This window comes from Mesoplodon mirus, assembly GCF_964341445.2.
Source record: "Mesoplodon mirus genome assembly, chromosome: 8".
Classification (NCBI taxonomy): Eukaryota; Metazoa; Chordata; class Mammalia; order Artiodactyla; family Ziphiidae; genus Mesoplodon; species Mesoplodon mirus.
Genome location: NC_138984.1, coordinates 52686200 through 52702014, shown reverse-complemented (window position 1 = coordinate 52702014; position 15815 = coordinate 52686200). Strand labels below are relative to the sequence as shown.

The 15815-nt window shown below is 35.6% G+C and overlaps 1 protein-coding gene across 6 annotated transcripts in view; it reads right to left on the bottom strand.

The window, feature by feature from the left end:
* Positions 1–310: 310 nt before the first annotated feature.
* CCNT2 (cyclin T2) overlaps positions 311–15815 on the bottom strand; it is a 48927-nt gene continuing 33422 nt past the window's right edge. For 3 of the 6 annotated variants that reach the window (XM_082631352.1, XM_082631353.1, XM_082631356.1), the window contains 4 exons: positions 13538–13583; positions 11738–11901; positions 7021–7091; positions 311–6517 (listed from right to left, as the gene is read on the bottom strand). In XM_082631352.1, the coding sequence (XP_082487478.1) occupies positions 5090–6517; positions 7021–7091; positions 11738–11901; positions 13538–13583 (1709 nt within the window). In that variant the 3' untranslated portion in view covers positions 311–5089. Of the gene's footprint in view, positions 6518–7020; positions 7092–11737; positions 11902–13537; positions 13584–13702; positions 15023–15815 lie in introns of those variants that run through there. The other 3 variants (XM_082631354.1, XM_082631355.1, XM_082631357.1) reach the window with 2 other exon arrangements.

Genomic DNA, 15815 nt, shown 5'->3' with positions numbered 1-15815 from the left:
TTAAACCTCACAACCCAATGAATAGGTACTATTACTGACATCTTGTAGATTAGGAAATCAAGGCACAAAGTAATTTACCCAAGGACATCAGCTACTAAGTGATGGGGTTGAGAATGGAGTATGGACAATCTGATCTCAGTGGTCATACTCCTTGATGATATATGAAGTCACTCAAAGAGTAACTTTTATATTTGAGACCTTATTTCCCACATCTCCCAGGGACTGAAAATTATTTGTTTCACATTAACAAGACATGTTAGAGCCTTGGATTTATGTAGTCAATAAACAAACTTTATTAATTATTCCTTGTAATAGATACTGAGCTGAAATTCAATGCCTAACTGAATTCATACCATATACACAAACTCCTGTTTTAGATTTTCTATCAGCAAACATCCTGTTCAATAGTCCTTGGGGGTTTTGAGTACATTCACAAAATGAAATCCCAATTTGCTGACAACAAATGAGCACACGTGAAGTTTTCCAAAGTAAGGAAGCTGCTTGAAAAACACAACTTAAAAAAAAAAGAATGTACTCATTACTTAACAATAGGCAAATAAAGTTAAACCAACCACTAAACAGGTTTTAAGTGAGGCTTCTTCCCAGAACTTGGAGATAAAGGAAATTAGCCCTCAGAATTTACTTTTGAGATGAATGGATTACAGCAAACAGGTTAAGTCACTTTTACCACACCAGAATTACTCCTAGCCACACAGCCTTCAATGTATCTTGCTTATCTAGCTACCTTAAGAAACTTCAGGCAGAATACATACTAGTAAGTTAACAGAAACAGAGGAGTCATAGAAGCAAAAGCTGGCTGTGCCCAAATTAACACTGTGGAATAAAAAACGGATGCATAGTATCAGACCGAAAACCCTCAGGGCATTCCAGATCCACTGGCAAGATCATCTCTACTGTAATGACAGATGTTTCAGAGGCAAACTTCTCTTACAAAACAAGCAAACTTCTGATTATTTGGCTTACATTTGTCTGCTTACAGCAATCAAATTTCAGATATTAATAAAGCTGTGAATTCTCAAATTAACACATTAGTACCATAACCTGGGACCCTAGAAGGGTAGGAACAGAATGTGCTACTTTTCCAATGCAAAAACCCCTAAATCAGCCTATCATAAACAAACTGGTACATGAGATTAGCATGTGTCACCAAGTTTCCCTCATGTGTGGGGTTTATTAATCCTTCATCTGGGTAAATGTGGTTAATGAATCCTACTGCATCCCAAGAAAGCACAGACTGCTCAATCAAGAATTCTCCATAACCAAAGCTCTTATTTTTCTTAGCAAAGACATCTTAAAAAAATCACCTAGCTATTTAAGCACAGTAGTAAGTGAGAAACAACTGCTTTTCTGTTTAGATAAAATTCGGAAATGGTGAAATATCTTGACAGTAGAACTGTCTCCCTTTAGAGATATTACTAAGTTTTAAAAAATCCTTATTTCCATAGTAAATGCAAAACCTAAAATATCTAATCAACCAAGGGTACTTTGAGAGTACATAATAGTCATGCATATGTAAGCAGTGGTTTATTTCTAAGATTAGTTAAGGAATAAAAATCAGTAACTTAAATTCTCAAATATAACCAGAAAATGTGCTTAAAATGTTTTAAGGCAAGACATCTGGTAACTAACAAACACATTTCAAATTTGGTTATCTGAAATAGTCATTTCCTTTAAACTATCTGAAACTAGTCATTTCTTTAGTTCAAAGAGGATAGGCCAGAAAAGTAATGTATCCTACATAATTATAATCTGTTCGCACAAAGTAGTGTAAGCACCCCTTATGACATTCTGCATGAAACCATGTATCACGGTAGAAATTTTCTTTTGACGCTTAAGAACTCTAACAAGAATGAATCTGCATACACAGAGGAAGATCAAGATGCACTTGTAACTGTTTTCAAAGATAAACCTTGGGGTGACTACACAACTTTTCAGTATTTAAATACCTGCAACAAGAAATGAACCTCAGGGTTAAACAAGAAAAAGGAACTAGGACATTTTGCAAGGTCTTACCACTCAAGGATACTACCATCAGTTTATTTGGTAAAGTAAGCCTCTGAGAATGTTTCTGTGAAAAAAACCACTCCTTTGCTTTGGTTCTGAAAATATTATATTTTAAAATAGCTAAGGCAAATATTTAGGGGGCACAGCTCAATATTGAAAAATTAGTTGAAAGAGGTAGAAGTAAAGCCTTTCTATGTAATGTGCTTCTGCATAAAGGTAACAAATCTATGATCTTTGATCTAGGGAAAACACAACTAAAAAATGAATCACTCTTTTATAGGATGTTTAAAGATAATGCTTTTTAATAGTTCAAATATTTTTAAAAATCTCATCAAAAATGTATCACCTTAACAGTACTTTGCACATGTGGAATTTCATACCTAAATTTGATACTATTTTGGTTTATTTATGGCTACTTACAAGAAGACTCAGTAATAATGTCCATTCATTGGAGTCTTTTTCTTTGGTTGAGCCTATTGGGACCAGGCTGATGAACTACTTTATGCAAATGAGATGGTTAAATTCATGGCAATATGAATTATAAGGGTTCTCATTTAATGGAAACGAAACTTAAAAGAAATTCCATATTTTATCCCCATTGTGGTTTACGGAAGCTAATATCCTGTTCAGAGGTTGAAGAGTTTGAATAGCTCACACAATCCTGTAAAAATTACAACTGGCTGCCCTTTAATAAATAAAGTCATTGTAAAGAATTACATTTACAGCGTGAAAAGTGAATACATAGCATTTCAAATTCAATTTTGGAAGTACTAATAAGTACTGACCCATAACAATATACACTAGCTACCTTTTTAACTGTCCATCATTAGCACCAATAAAGATTCAACAAAATTACCTTTATTCTCACATCTCAAAACAATTCTGCAAATTCTTAGTGAAGTATAGTCACAGACCTTAAATATTCACATTGTTTTCTATGTCATACTGAAAATAAGTTCATTACTTTTCTGGATATTCTTTACAAAATCTCATTAAAATTCCTGGTATTATCACCCCAATTATACAGTAGCACAACCGCCCTACGTCGTTTCACATGATAGCTCCTTAGAGGTTTCACATCTAAATTACCAAGAACAAAACCCTTCCCTCCCTCATCTTGCACTCATCTTAATTCTATACTAGTCCTTGGATTATGTACCACTGTAAAAGTATAACTGTATCAAAATTACCATGTTTATGGATACAATAATATGTCATACAGAGTAACAAAGTTACATGTAATGACAAAGATTACTAAAGTTAGGCCAGACAAGAACAAAGTTAGGACATGCTAGCTAGGCAAAGTCCCTAGAAAGAGGATCCTAGTATCCTAAGTTCAAATAACATTGACAAAATAATGAACAATTATCTTAAAAAAAAAATTATAAAGCTACTGGCAAATCAGGTAATTGCTAAATAAGAGTAGAGCACGAGATTAAACTCTCTAATATTTACAACTGCAACATACTTGAGTAAAATTACAATTGTGCACATATCAGTGGCTTTGTAACAAAAATAATTCATATACATACAGGAAAAATTAAGACAGTTTTCAATTCAACAGAAGTTGAATTCAATCTATCTCAAAGATACTCAACAGCCCAAAGATTTACCACAGAATTGAAGATTAGCTGATAAACCAGAGCCATGTTACCGGCATTTAAGACAAATTTTAAACAAGTTAAAGTCTATCATTTGTTCCGAAGTCAGAAGACTGTGCAAACTTGACTTCAACAGGAATATACTGAGATGTGCAAACAAATGTAAAACCTCCACTAGCTGTTTACCTGGAGGCTTACCTTTTTTTTTTCTCAGTGAGCTTCCTGTTAACAACCATAAGCTATAAATACAGGTACAATGCACAGTCAGTGATCTTTTTGTTTTATTTATTGTTAGAATATAAAAGAACTGAAAGAGCAATAAGTTTAATTTCATTTTTATAAGGAAGACTGCATTTACCTGAAAAAGAAATATGGCATCACACACAAACACGCTTCAGGGGAGGAGTATGTTTAAGAACATGGTGTCCTTCTGAACGCTAAAGGAAAAGCGATTCCTGTTTACTGTTAAAATACGTAGTGTTAAAGTTCTCTATTTAAGAAAAAGACTTACTAATTCTTCACTAATGTAAGTTTTTGTGAATTCAGTTTTCAAATCACAGTAATCTACATAACCATTATTAACAGCTCTGTGTTTATAGTACTGCAACAAGCCAACAAACACTTAAATGCACTTCACATCAAGAGTATGTAAACTTTATTTTCTCCTCTTCAAGCCTTCAGAAAATTAGGGGCTATTTCAGCAGCCAATCTGGTCAGAACCTCTGAAGGCAGAATCAGTGCCTCACAGTGTAAATGACCATCTGTGGCACTGCATACCCATCTGGTAGTGAAGTGTCCCCCTTCAGTGGCTTCCAGTAAGGCCTAGAGTTTAAGGTTAACATGAAAAAGTGCCACCTTTGTTTTAGATTAGTGATGGACTCTGACAAGATAAAATAAAGTTATTCTGTATATTGTTATACTTACAAGCAGCTCCAATCCTGAGTATTTATGGTAATATCTAAACATACAAAAATGTATGTACATTTTTCTCCACTTTCTTGTAAACAGTTGTCAGTATACTGTTTTATCCCTTTATCATTGAAACATGCAAATCATACATACAAGTATAAATACACAAAAGAAAACAATTTACACTCATTCAAAAGCCAAGCAACAACAAAAAATAGCTACAGTATTCAAATTATAAATAAACGAATGCTTGAGGCATCTTATATTCCTAGAAGCAGCCAGCCATTCACCCTAATGTTCTTAGCTGCAATTGTAGAAATACTGAGTTTTGCACCTTCCATGCTTTTACAGTATTTATAACACTATCATATGTGGAGATAAAGACTTGTTTACTATAATCTCTTCTTTTCAGAATGAAGAATAAAGCAGCACTTACAAATATTGAAGCAGTGGCAGTAACAGCAGGTGTTACCACTGCTAGATCAGGAGGAAGTTTTCCATTCTAACAATTTTTAAATTAAAAAAGTAAAGGAAAAATTGACCTAAACAAATGATTACATGTTCATTCCTTGGGCACTTAACAGCGAGTCCAGCATGTCGAATGTGTCTTTGTAGTCCATATGCTGGCTGTTTGTACTGTACTCGTGATTGACATCAGGACCGTTGGTCTCCACTGGCTTCTTGTCCAGTTTCACGAGGGTGCTGAGATGTCCGTAGCCCACCTGGTATGTGACAGGGGGAGGAGGGGGTAAGGGATGGTTAAAAACAGAGTTGTGAGAGGATACATACTGCTTAACAGAGGAGGAAGAACTAGATGAACTACCTGAACTTTTGGAACTTTTGCTCATTTTGGAGTGATGGTTGTGAGATGCATCATTGATATGCAGCTTCTTCCTTGAAGAGCTGGAACTAGAGGAAATGCCATCACTGCTCAGGCCAACAGGACTCCTCAGAACAGCAGGTGGTATCCCATCAGCACTGTGCTTGCTGCCACCACTGCTGCTGCCACTGTAGGAGTGGGAATACTTGTGACCGCTGGGGTGGTGGCGGTTGGAAGGATGCTCCTTGTGCTTCTCCTTATGGTCCCTGCTAATATGTGGGCTGGAATGCTTGCTCTTCCCACTGCCTTCATCAGAAGAGCTGTGTCTTTCTGAGGAAGAAACTTTTATCTTCATTTTCAGTTCTTCTTTACTGACACTTTTATCAGTGGGTGGTATTGGAATCCGTAATTTCAGTGATCCACTCTTTTCCTTCTTATCTGCCATATATTTTTCAGGTTTTTCAGCATTTGTAATGGGAATTTTCATTTTAATGGGAGAGGTTACAGAACTGCTGCTGGCTGCCTGGGACTGGACATGTTTGTGTTGCTGTTCTACCTGGGCAGCTATATAATGATCCCTTGCATCCAGATCAAGGGTTTCTAGCTTACGTTTTTCTCTATATTTATCTAAAGACATTTTCTGGGGAATTACTCCAGGAGTAGCAGAACTTGGCCCATGGTGTTTACTGCTTCCTGCTTTATGAGGATAATCTTGCTTAACAGAAGAATGGTCAGAAATTTTGTCAGGTCTGTGATGTAATCCTGAATGCAGTGATACAGAAGGTCCCTGCTGGAAGTTGATGCTGTACTGGCTACCAGACAAAGATGTCTCCTGTTTCTGTGAATATATCTGTTCTGTCCTTGCCGACTCTTGATGTTGAGGCCATTCTTGGTGTGATGACAAACCATATGAGGTACTTGGCATTCCTGTTGCTAGCACTGACAAATTATCAGATGCATGGCTGTCTTGAACAGAAATATTTCCTGAATTTAGAGGTACTGGTGCAGGGAATGTTGATGTAGATGGTTTCTGAAAACTTGGGTTGGTAGGCACACCAGTAACACTATCTACTAAAATGGAATTCTGGACCAAAGATGAACCAAGAAGTGGTGTTTCTGATACTTGTCCATCTACTTTTGGTTTCTTAGCCGCCTGATTAGCCTATTTAAATAAAACACAGAAGAAGCAATGACAGCAAAGGAATTTAATACAAATTTCTTTGCTTATAAAGATTCTATATTAAATACATGGAAATAAAATCACCTGGGGTTTCACTTTATGTTGCCAGTAAATAAATATCTTATTTAGAGGCATAAAAAGGATATAAATAGTTGAAAGCACTGGTTTTAAATTAGATGCAGACTAAATCCTAGCCCAGCATTTGAGAAAGGAATTTAACTCGTCTAAGCTTTAATTTTCCTGTTTGTAAAGTGAGGAGACTATTTCCATGGTAATCACTAAGAGAATGAAATAAGGAATTTATAAAGTATTTATAGCAAAGTCTACTGGACACCGTAGTTGAATAAATTATGAGTGTATGTAGCTTACGAAACACTGTAACTACTTATGAATACTGGAAATAAGAATATTTAACCACAAAAAATCAAACTGATTAGCTATGTAGTTAACAAATTGATGTTCTAAAAACCCGCCCATTCTCTTACCCTCCAGTTTCGAATCCTCTTCAACCTACTAGGCGTTTTCTCCAATATTTGTAGAAACTCATGTGTTAGCTCTAAAGATAAAATTCAAATTTAAAACTTAGAAGGTGCCTTTAGATTTAGAATTCTCTCAAGTGGGCAATATTAGAAAGAAAGCTCAAGAGTTCATCTACTTCACTATCACCCTCCTAATTCAACCATCAGCACATACAGAAGTAGACACAGCTTTGAACTGGTATTTTCAAAGATGAATCTTAAAAAAATTTGTTTTAATTAAACAAAACAAAACAAAACAAAACACTCCTCCCACACCCCCCTGATTTTACATGCTTACTTAGAATCTCTGGAAAATTTAGTCACATTTAAAAAATTCCTTCCAAATAGAAAATCTCTATTAGGCAAACATCATAGTAATAATTGTGACGGGCAAGATCCATCAGTAGATTCTTTAAAATCAGTGGGCAAAAGTTTAAGGAAAAAGAGAATATTTGTGTAATCCCAACATACCGGCAAGATATTAATTATAAAGAGAAAATCAGTAACTTTATGACCTTAACCAAGTGATCATGATTATCATTACCAGCAATACAACATATCAACATGACACCCCATGATAAAATGCACAGTAGGATACAACCCACTTCTGTGGTATTCTTGCCAAAAACGTATAACTTCACACTAATAATGGGAAAACATCAGACAAACTCCAATTGAGGAACATTTTATAAAGTAACTGACCATTCTTCTTCAAAGTGTCAAGGACATGAAAGAAAAGGAAAGATTGAAAAACTATCACAGATTGGAAGAGATTAAAGGGGCATGCCAACTAAATGGAACATGGGATTCTAGAATAGAAAAACTGGGGAAATTTGAGTAAAATCTGTAGTTAATAGTATTACACCAATGTTAACTTCTTCGTTCTGATAATCATATTATTATTATAGAAGATGTTAACATTAGAGAAACTGGGTGCAGGGTATAATAGTACAGAATCTGTACTATTTCACAATTTCTTTAGATTTAAAATCATTTCAAAGTTAAATGAAAAAAATTCCTTTACCTATACCCATAACTTCCTAGCAATCAACACTAGTAACATTATCAGTAAATCACCCTGGTCATATTTTTACAATTTTTTCCCTAAAATTTAGGATTACAATGAGATGACCCACTTTTCCAAAGTGGTGTGGTTATGATGAATTATAGTTTTTGACTCCAAAATAGTGTCATTAATAAAGTTATTGGCCACTCTCAAGACAAATAATAATATTAGTCAAATGAATTACAATGTCATGTAATAATATCAATGCTAATTTAACAGAGACTAGATTCATGCAAAAACTTGGCACCATTACATGCTCACAAGCTGTGACAACTAATTCCTGCTAAAGTCTCAGAAGCTTTTCGATTCAGTCTGGATGAAAACAATCTAATGTCTGTACTACCATTTTTCCATCTGAAAAAAAAAAGACCACTTTTCTACTTGGACACAGCAATAAATCTAGCAGACACATGCCTTTGGGCCCCAAATTAACAATAAATTGTTTTGACTCAATTTCAGAAAAAATTCAAGTTATAAAAAACACATGAAGGTTTGTTATTAATCATTAAAAAAACAAAACAACCAAGCCCCCCCCCCCCACACCAAACCCTGTTACAGGTAGGCCAAATACAACCCAACGTTGTTTTGGGGACAGTCATTAAATGAATTATTTTGGTAAACACTGATACTTCAGACATCTTGATAAAATTCAGATACTCTTAATATCTTATACTTTGTTACTTTATTTTTACAGGATCACAATTTGATCCCATAAAAATGTGAGAAAAGGCTGCCACATAATACGTTGAAATTTTCAATGTGTTAAGTGTCCAAGATTCCTATTCAGTGGCTCTCCAAATGAATAATGTACTTGAGCCTTTTCAGAATAGAAGCAAAGGGATATTTAGGTGCCTCCTGTTGTGTCAAAAAAAGACTTTACCTATTGATACAATTTAAGAGCAGGATAAAAGGCAGATTACTTGCTTTTTTGTGAGCTTTATTTTAGCACCATATATACAAACTATTTTTATTAAGTTTATGCCTATTTTATCTTATCCTATTGACCGCTAAAATAGAACGGTGGCATAGGTAACCTAATTTCAAGTCACAGATGGAAAAAAAAAGCCCCCACTAGTTTTTTATTTATTATTAATTAATTAATTAATTAATTAATTTTTAAATTATTATTTTTTGCGGTACGTGGGCCTCTCACTGCCGTGGCCTCTCCCGCTGCGGAGCACAGGCTCCGGACGCGCAGGCCCAGTGGCCATGGCTCACGGGCCCAGCCGTTCCACGGCATGTGGGATCCTCCCAGACTGGGGCACGAACCCGTGTCCTCTGCATTGGCAGGCGGACTCGCAAAGCACTGCGCCACCAGGCAAGCCCTATTTTTTATTATTATTAAAAAATTTTTTTTACTGGAGTATAGTTGCTTTACAATTTTTTTTTTGCCCACACCTCGCAGCACGCAGAACTTCCCCGACCAGGGATCGAACCCTCATCCCCTGCAATGGAAGTGTGAAGCCCTAACCACTGGACCTCCAGGGAAGCACCCCGCCCCCCACTAGTTTTTAGAAGATGTTATTTCAACTCACTGAAGATTTCCTACCACTCTCAATAACCTTTAAAAAAACCTCTGGCAATGTAAGGAAAAGAGGATAATCATGCGGCAGTAATACAGCATGAGGTATATAATCCGGAAGAAATTTTTCAGGGAGGAAAAAAAACCAAAACAAAATCAAGAGACCTAACAAAGAGCATATTTTACCACAAGGGTAGGCAAACTATCACCAGTGGGCCAAATATGACCTGCATCCTGTTTCTGTAAATAAAGTTTTACTGGAACATAGCCACTCATTTTACAGGTTGCCTATGGCTGCTTTCCAGCTACGGTGGCAAGAGCTGTCTAGGTGCATAGATAGTATAGCCCACAAACCCTAAAATAGTTACCACCTGGCCCTTCACAGAAAAGGGAGCAGACCCTTAAAGAAATTTCTGTCTTAAAGAAGCATCTAAGATATTAATGGAAAACCACATTCCAAAGCCATAGGGGTCTCTCACTTTATATAACAGAAGTTATGTAAATCCAGTTTTCAAATTAGCTTCAATTTTGTAAAGGAAATTGGGGAAAGCCCACAAAAAGAAGCAGAAAATCTAACATACCAGCTTAGATTTATGTATATATTAGGTAAGAAATGTTATCTATTTCCTTTCTGAAATCTAGAGTGCCTGGTTAAAATGTCTTAATCCCCAGGAATCCCCTGCCTCTGGCCTGCTTATTTCTCTACCAGAAAAACGTCCTATCAGGAGACCTCCAAATTCCAGGTCCATAATGTACAGAACTTATACTCCCGATCTTTCCTTGTGAATTCATACTTATTAATGCAAGACAACAATGACACACTTTACCATCAGTGGAACAGAGCAAGGAATACTACCATGAAAATACCTTTAGCTCACTGCTTCACATCTTCTACAGTAAGTTAATACCTGACTTTGTGTTTATACATTTTAAACTCAACAAAGTTAGTTTACTTTATTTTTTATTTATTTTTAAAAATTTATTTTATTTATTTTTGGCTGCATCGGGTCTTCGTTGCTGCGCACGGGCGGCTTTCTCTAGTTGCGGTGAGCGGGCTTCTCATTGCGGTGGCTTCTCTTGTTGCGGAGCAGGGGCTCTAGGCGCACGGACTTCAGTAGTTGCGGCACACAGGCTCAGTAGTTGTGGCACACAGGCTCAGTAGTTGTGGCGCATGGGCTTATTTGCTCAGCCGCATGTGGGATCTTCCCAGACCAGGGATTGAACCCGTGTCCCCTGCATTGGCAGGCGGATTCTCAACCACTGCGCCACCAGAGAAGCCCTAAATTAGTGTACTTTAAATTAGGTATTCTTGTATTATCAACCTGTAGCATTATAAATCATATTTCTTTGAAAAGTCCTGAAAAGGCTTTAGATATTGAGTGGTGGTTAATATATGCTCATTTCCGCCCCCCCCTTTAGGCTAATGAATCCTTATTTTCATCCTGTTCATTTGATCATGTAACTATACTTTAAAAAAATTTTTATTTGTTTATTTTTGGCTGTGTTGGGTCTTCATTGCTGCACGTGGGCTTCCTCTAGTTACGGCAAGCGGGGGCTACTCTTCGTTGCGGTGCGCGGGCTTCTCATTGCGGTGGCTTCTCTTGTTGCGGAGCACGGGCTCTAGGCATGCGGGCTTCAGTAGTTGTGGCTCATGGGCTCTAGAACACAGGTTCAGCAGTTGTGGCACACGGGCTTAGTTGCTCCACGGCATGTGGGATCTTCCCGGACCAGGGCTCAAACCCGTGTCCCTTGGATTGGCAGATGGGTTCTTAACCACTACGCCACCAGGGAAGCCCTGTAACTATACTTTTAAATTCTACTGCCAAATTGTTAAAATGGAATTATGTTTTTAAAGAGTCTTTATCTTTTCAAAATAGATGAAATATTAATAGATGAAATGATGTCTGGGATTGGCATCAAAGTAACTATGGGGGAAGGAAGATGTTGGATTGGCCAGAACTGATAACTTCAATTGAGCATGAGTATATGGGGACTGAGTATTTTTTCAAACCTATACAAAAGTAGATAGAAGTTTTAATCCATAATAAAAAGAAAAAAATTTTAATGTAACAAAAAGATTTATTTTCTCTACTTACCATCTAGTAATTCCAGAGTAACTGTAGGATCCACATATTCCCACCAATGTTTTCCATCAGTTGACACGGGAATCTCCCAATTGGACCATTTGCAAGCCAAATGAATGCATACACATGCTATCACTGTTGGTTTATACTGAAGACAGAAGGTTGTAAGATGCAGGCTGTTGTGGAGCAGGTTTGAAACGAAGAGTCATAGAAATTCAAATATGTAAAACAAAGAAAAACATTTACCAATAAGATTAGAGCAAAAACAAAATTATAAAGGTTTTCTTTTTCAAGTCTAGAGTATAAAACCTTATTTTATTAAATTAAAAGTTAACATTGTAACACTTTTTATGACTATGGTCATAAAAATTTGAATACTAAAAAACCTATATAGATTATGAACATTTTCACACTTACTTCCTAGAGTATATTATTAATACTACTAATATATTAATATTTCTAAATTTTTGTTTTACATCTAAATTAAAAGTATTTTTACCTCTCTATAAAAGGAGAGGAAGACAGTATATTTCAACTAATTACTAAATACAAGTAAAACGCTTTAAATTTTCTTTGGTGGTATTTTTGTTTCTTTTGTAATGTCATGGCAAAAAACTAAAGAAAAAGCAGAAGACTGACAAGGTAATTTCAATAACACATCATAATCAGGGATTACCATTTGATGTGGCTTAACAAACTTTAATTCTTAAGTAACTCAGACAACTTAAAACCTATCTAGGTAAAACTATCTTCTTGTCAGCAAAGCCACAGAGGAAACTTACCTTTTGCTGAACAGCTTGAAGGCCCAATGTTGTTAAATACTACAAAAATACTACCTCTCTCCTTCCATGACATGCCAAAGACTGGGCATGTAGCATGTCACAGCTAGCCTCTTCTAACCAAAGTTTTAAATTTAAGTGATTTTTTTGGCCTTGTTGTTCAGAATTTCTAGGGATAGAGGTTAAATCCCAACAACATATACCTAAGAAAATACATTGGCTTTTGCCAATCCAAAGTTTTAAACAAAACTTAACAGTGTCACAAGAAATTAAGGACCACATAAAGATGGTATGGTCCACTCCTCCCCAATGACTCATTTTAAAAACAAATTTAAATCATTAATATAATCAATCTAGAACAAAATTAATATATTAGATGTGAAAGACTTTTAAAAACTATTCTTCCAGTTCAGTTTCAGAATTGATGAAAATGTCTACTGATCAAGCACAAACCCATACCATTCTTTATATGAACTGAAGAGGAAGTTTTTTTTTTTTAAAGTTATACTTATGCAAATCAAGGTACTGATAGGACGTGACTACTACTAATCTACTACTGGTGGGTATTATCTGGAAAAAAAAAACCAAGTTATATAAATTTTATTTATTAAAAAAGCTTTAATGATTATTTTAAAGTTAAGACTGGATCAATGTGAAATTTTTTTAAATTGTCATTTAACTATAATTGTAAACTAGAAATAGCTTTATACTTACCAAGTTGCTCGAATTTCTACGTTAAGTTTAGCTCTTTGTAATCTTTAGCTGCTATTCAGGCTACCAATTTTAGACTTATGCACTCACAAATCGAGAATATGTCATCAGAAAGCACCACTACACTTCACATTGTGCATTTAACCCCTCTGTGCCAAAAGTCCCTTGTACAATACACCGCAAAGCAGACAGGAAGGTACCACCACAGTAGATGGTCCAGTCTCCTGCTGCAACAAGGGTAAGAGACACATTGAGGGGGCCCTGCATTAAAGGAAGCTATAGTGTGCTACAACAGTGCAACAAAGAGGGTCAGGATAACAACCTGTTGGTAGCCATGAAATAGGATGTCTGTGCCAAATCCTTGCTTGCTGTAAGAAAAGAAAAAAAAAACGAAGACCATACTATCAGCTTTAACATGCTACCATCGAAAAGTTCTCAACACAACAAAACTTCAAAGATTTGTACACAAAAAGTAAATTTTACTTACTACTTACAAATATCACAAGAGCGCCATCATTTTCTATACTACTGAAAATCTTCAACAACATTCACTCAAATGTTTCTTGCTATCCCCCAAAGATCTGAGAAACAAGCCGATTTGCTTTTAGCTAGCCAGTTACAAGGGCTAAACTTGTTACTAAGTTAAGCATCTAGTCAGCTAAAAGTTGCAATAAAGCATTCTCCTGGATTTAAAAAAAAAAAAAAAAGAAGAAGAAGAAGAAGAAAAGATTTTGAAGTCTAATACAAAATACAAAGAGTTGCCTGCCAGACTTAATCCTCAGTCATCATATTTAAGTTGGTTCAAGTACTTCCACCAAAAGAAAAAACAAAAACAAACCCCCAACCCCCAAACTCAGAGAGCACAAACTGCTCAGTTTTTCATCATGCTACTAAGCATCAACAGAGAATAAACAACCTAGAAACATCATAAGGATGTAGATATAGAAAACACTATTGTATTATTTTTAAATTATATAACCCAGTTAACTATAATGTTAGAAAAGATACAAGTACTCTAGAGGGAATCAGGATGCTTCAATACCGGTCCTCAATAGAAAAGCAATTTTTAATAACTAGCTTCTTGAAACACTGAAATTGAAAACAGTTCCCCTCTCCCTTCTTCTGCTTCTTATTCTTCCCAACAGGGATGTCTCTGCTATAGTCTCCCCCCTTTCCCCAGTTACATTCATAATCACTGACATACCTTTCCTCTCTGCTCACCTAGGATCAGTTCACCTCAGCTCACCCCCTCTAACAGGTCTCAAATTCCTTGCCCTCTCCTATTTTTATTTGTGGCACCTGTAATTCCCCGCTGCCCCATGTGGATCATCAACATAAAGGTTTACAAAAGGGATTTGGGTTTAGCAGAGTTGTGCTAAGGAAGAGTGTCAAAGCATCAGATGTCTTGGAGGCAGTGTGACTTAAGTATGGCATTCTTTCCTGGTGGGGAGGGAAGGAGAAATCACAGAAATGAAAGGTCCCTGTAAAATGACAACAGCCAATCCTGCAGCAAAGTAGCATAATAACTTTCTCATCTCCAGAGGTCGGGGGCAGGGGAGAACTTCAAAGAACTCAAAACTTTTACCCTCACCCCCACCCACGAAAGAATCAAAACATATAGAAAAGTAAGTAAAAATAAGTTTAAATTGCTATTGCAGTTTTCACCTCAGAACATATGTAAATTCAATAACCTATTAAAAGTCATTGCAACAGAGAAGAATGTAGGGAAAATGTTCTTTTGTTAGCTGAAGTGGTTTTAGGGGCAAAGGAAAAAAATATACCAAACACGAAAGAACATTTTAAAAATGGAGTAAGATGCAAATTATAGTTACTTGAAATGTTAGTCAGACAAAATGATGTTAAACACATATGAGAGTCATACTAAAATTTAAGAATTGGCCACATTTTAAACATTAACAACAACAACAAAAAAATCAGATTTAAATATTTTGCTTTGGATGATATATCAAATTCATAGTTTTTGTAAATGTTTAAATTTTACTATTCAATTTTGCCAAATAAATGGACTTTAATGTCTCTAGCTTCTTTAGATAGGATTTAAGAGAAGCTGACTCAAATTTCACAATATTAAGCTGAAAATTCAGTTTCATTTCCTACTAAGAGTGTGTGTGTATGTATATGCACATACACATACATATTTTTAACCTATATTTAATATCTTCAACATCTTTCTTTACTAATCTCAACTTAAGGCAAATTATATGGCTCTCCATTATTTAAACAAAACAGCTTACCCTTTCAAGTTTTCAGGAAAACAGAACTTCTCTAAAGCTCTATTTCTTAATCCAACATCTACACTAGTTATCTATACAATTCTATACTACACTGTAATACTGAGGATGAGAAAGTGCTATAAAATATATAACCATGAAGAATAGAAACAAAAATTAAATATGTTCTAGTTTAGTTTATAAATGATAACATTTGCTTTTAGGATTAAAAAAATATAAATGGGATTTTTATTAGTCCATTTCTTAACAATGATACCAGACAACAGGTTTGTCTGTTTTTATATGTAGCCATTAGCATAGTAATAAAACCTTAACCTAGGTATAAAGTGAATTCAATTTAGAATGAAT